Source organism: Pygoscelis adeliae, unplaced genomic scaffold (assembly GCF_000699105.1).
Source record: "Pygoscelis adeliae isolate BGI_AS28 unplaced genomic scaffold, ASM69910v1 Scaffold36, whole genome shotgun sequence".
NCBI lineage: Eukaryota > Metazoa > Chordata > Aves > Sphenisciformes > Spheniscidae > Pygoscelis > Pygoscelis adeliae.
This window is the reverse complement of record NW_008824934.1, coordinates 5849650-5853698: the sequence shown is the minus strand read 5'-3', so window position 1 is coordinate 5853698 and position 4049 is coordinate 5849650. Positions and strand designations below refer to the sequence as shown.

At 50.3% G+C, this 4049-nt stretch overlaps 1 protein-coding gene across 1 annotated transcript in view; it reads left to right on the top strand.

The window, feature by feature from the left end:
• Nucleotides 1-3818: 3818 nt before the first annotated feature.
• IGSF21 (immunoglobin superfamily, member 21) overlaps nucleotides 3819-4049 on the top strand; it is a 31214-nt gene continuing 30983 nt past the window's right edge. The window contains 1 exon segment of the mRNA XM_009325316.1: nucleotides 3819-3876. Coding sequence (XP_009323591.1) covers nucleotides 3819-3876 — 58 coding nt within the window.

Here is a 4049-nt window from a genome sequence, read left to right as displayed (position 1 = left end):
GCAGGAATAAGGCTGGGTGATAACGCTGCTGGTTCAGCTTCCAGACAGACCATCATTCATGGAGAAAAACCTCCAGCGCTTCATCTCTGCTCGGACCATCTTCCCCTTGAACTTGATAATGAGATATTTTCCATAAGTGCTGGCCGAGATGGCTCTTTTTAAGCTGTATTTGCATCTTGTGTTATTATGGCTTTTTTTTTTTTTTTGCTTCTCTAAGGAAGTTCTTTGCAAGCGTGATGTATGCAAACTGGCTGGAGATAGTTGGGTTTCCTCCTGACGGAGAGCGAATTTACGCTGCTGTAATTATAGCAGTGGCGTGGGAGCGCAGGCAAGCCCGGTTTCCCAATTACACCCTTCTGCTCCTAGAAATCTGCCTTTAATATTTTTTTTTTTTAGAGTGGGAAACCACTCTGAAAAGTTTCCTAACTTCATGGTAGGAAATGATTTGGAGGGGGCAGGATTTGAGCACTTGGATGTTAGGGATGCTCGTGCCTCTGTGTTTGTTTGCATGGACCACCCTCCTCTGCCTCCTGATCTGCGAAAAGCTTCCCGCCGCGAGAAAACAACCCGACTCTTTAAAATTGAAAGGGCTTATTTAAACAATGTTATCTCTCTGGTGAAGGGAGAGAGCATATTGAATGGTTATATTTAGTGCCGGGTGTAGGACAAAGCAGATGCAGAGAGATTTTTAACGCGAGAATGTTAATAGCTTATGCCACACTGCCTCGGAGATGTGTGTATATATATATTTTTATATATATGCAACATGCATGCGCTCAGACACCCGTGTACTCACTGAGGATGAGTATGGGAGTTGAACATCCCTCCTTGATTTGCTTTTTGACCTTTTTCCACCCCGGCAAGGCCGTCCCAGCAGGGCGAAGTGATGCGGTTCTGGGAGCTGGGGATCCCCCGAAACGCGCAGCTGGAGGGATGCGCTTTGGCTTTATGGGGGTGTGCACAGCCCTCCCGTCTTTCTGCTCTCCAAAATGGGATGGGGATGGGAAGGAGAGCACTTATGGGCTTATAAATGGGCTGTTTAACAACCCCAGCAGTGCTTCCCCCCCCCTCGTCAAGCTGCGAGGAAAGCCTACCGCATTACCCAGCCTCTATTACCCACCCTCGTGGGAGCACTGAATTAAAGGAAATATTTTATGATCCTACGCTTCGTTATGTTTTATTAAAAGCAGAGCATCGGCCTCCCCTGCCACATTCATCAGATCAGATCAAAGGCTCTGTTGGTTTTTTTTTTTCCCCTGCTCCCTCCCAAGCTCTTGCTGCCGTCGCTGTTGTTCCCAAAGCATCCAACTGCTTGGGCTGGCTGAAGGGCCGGTCCAGGGTGTCCTGGCAGAGGAGGAAAATATGCAGTGGGGTGAGAAATGTGGCTGATTGGTTTCTCTAAGGATGTTCCGTATCCAAACTGGCTTGGGGATGTGGAGTCGTGCTGCAGAAATAGCCGGTGGATGCAGGAATAAGGATGGACGTGGGAAAGTGGAGTCACGGGGAGATGTCACCCCATGGAAGGATTTGAGTCATGGATGGAGATGAGCACATCCGCATGAAAAGATGCTCAGAAAAGCCTCCCCCCATTTTTCAGCTTTGCTCCATCTCAGGGTGATCAAGCCCGGGCTGGGAGGACCTCCGGGATATCACCGTTTCGGGGGAAAAGACCCCCAAAAATGCTAACATCCCCTCTGCAGAGGTAAAGCAGCGAGCAGGGCTGGGAGTTTGCTATATCAGCCTTCAAAATCAGCGTCAAAAAGACAGACAAATATTGATAGCCAGGCGTATCTGGAAACAGTTTGGAGACAGAAAGGTATTAATTAGCAGTTATTTCTCAACGGTGCAGAGATGGATAGGGATTAAGGTAACAGCCATGTGCATCCTCTCCGTGAGAGTGGAGAAGTAACGGTAAATCAGCGTTATGAATCGGTGCTGTAAGAGGGAGATATGTTTTAATCTTATTAGCGGCGCGGCATTACTGAGAGAGCAAAGGGATTATTAATCACAGAATGTAAATCGGGGAGAAGAGGGTCACTTCAAATTAACAATCCTGCTTTGTCGAGTGAGCGCGGAAAGGGGTAGTGGAGGTGGAAGAGAAAAGGCAGTGGATGGAGGCTGAGTCAGGGGAGAGGTACCAAGGGAAAGGGCAAAAAGCCCGTGCCGTGGGATGAGGGTGAGGTTGGGATGCGGCTGCCCCCCCCCTCGGCCACAACGGTGCCTGGGAGTGCGTCAAGGAGCGTCTCTGGGCCAGTGCCAAAGCCCAGAGCTGGAAATCCCTGTCGGTTGTGTCTGTTATAATATAGGATATGCAGGTATCTGTCCCATCAACCCATCCGTCCATCTCTTCGTCTGTCTGTCCCTTCCTCCCTTCATTCCTCCCTCCCTCCCTCCCTTTTGTCATCCCTCCATCCCTCCCATCATCCCTCCCATCATCCTTCCATCCCTCTATTCTTCCATCTATCCCTTCCTTCATCCCTCTATTTCTCCATCCCTTCATCCCTCTATCCCTCCCTCTATCCCTCTGTCCCTCCTTCCATCCCTCTCTTCATCCTTCTGTCCCTCCCTCCATCCTTTCCCCCATATACAACCAGTAGAAGACACCGGCTGCCTCCGGAGCTCTCCCCGTGTGAGCACAGAGGGTTTTGCAGCAGTGGAGGAAAGGAGCAGGGTGGCTTTGGCTGCTTTTTAGCACCCAACTCAGCTAACGACGGTGCCGATCTGGCTGCCCCAGGCTCCCCTGAGGTCATTTGTGGGGTAAAAAGCCACGCATCACTCCCTAAATTGCAAAAAAAGTGGATTTCGTAGCACTTGGCACCTCTGCCTGGCACCAGGCTTTATTTTCTCCCTTCCTCTGCCTGAGCTTGTGCCTTTGGAGAAGTTGTTAAGAAGGAAAACGGAAAAAAAAAATTTAATAATAATATTACCTTTCCAGTTACATGGTGCAGGAATCGATGGTGCAGGCAGAGATCGCTCACCACAGACACCTGGGAAGGGAGGGGGAGAATCAATGGCTGCCTCGTTTGTCACCAATCAAAAATATGGGATAATTGGATTTCCTGCAAATAGAGAAATAAACGAGCAAATTCATCACCCGGGTCATGGTCACCTGGGCCACCTTGGCACGGCAAAACCCCGCCAGCACCTCGCTGGGACTCTTAACGTGGTGGGAAACCCAACAGCAGCATCTAAACCTAAATCCTCATACTCGTTCATCAGTGAAATTAATTATTTTTCCCCCTTCTGCCCACCCCAAGCCTGTGTATCTCCCGCTAAAGCTGGAAGAAGAGAAGGTTTAGGGAGGACTGGGGGGGTTCAGAGGGAAAATTCAAAATAGTGCTTATTTTTCCGAGGAATAGCACCCCTTGCTGTTACTCCTGGATGGGTTTTTTGCTGGATCTCGGATGGATTTGTTTGCTTTCCCCTTTGCAAGGTGGGAAACTGAGGCACAGAGCGGGACTCGCTCCAAAAGGCATCCTTCGAGCAGCTCCCTGCTGCTTCCAGCTCTGCTAATTAGCCCTGGCTGGGATTATGCTCCAGCCTAGATTAACGCCATGAGTCGTGGTTTCAAATAATTAACTCCCCGTGTCGTAATCCTCACCCCGATGGAGGGCAAAGCAGCGGCAAAACCATTGGCTGCTGCCGGCAGGTCCTTCTCCAGTTCGCCCAAGCAGTGGATCGGGCTCTGCCAAGGGCTCGGCGTCTTTTTTCCCAGGTTTCAACACCTGTATCTAATCCATCAGCTTTGGTTTGGGGCTCTAACAAACCAGGCTGGGTACAAATAATTTGCTTTTTTACTCCTGAATGGCATCTCCGAGATGGTTTTTGCCCGGTGGTGCTTTCGGCGCTGGCTGGAGACGAGACCCTTGATCCCAGGTGAGGTTTGCCATAATCCCCCGTGCTGAGGGGCAGCATCCAGACGTTGCAGCTTCCTGACGCCAACACGGGGAGAGATGCCAGAAGGGATCTGGCTGATGGGGAACAGGACGCGTGATACGGAGGATTCCCCATCTTCTCTCCGCCTGGCTGAACACAGTGACTTAAGGGAT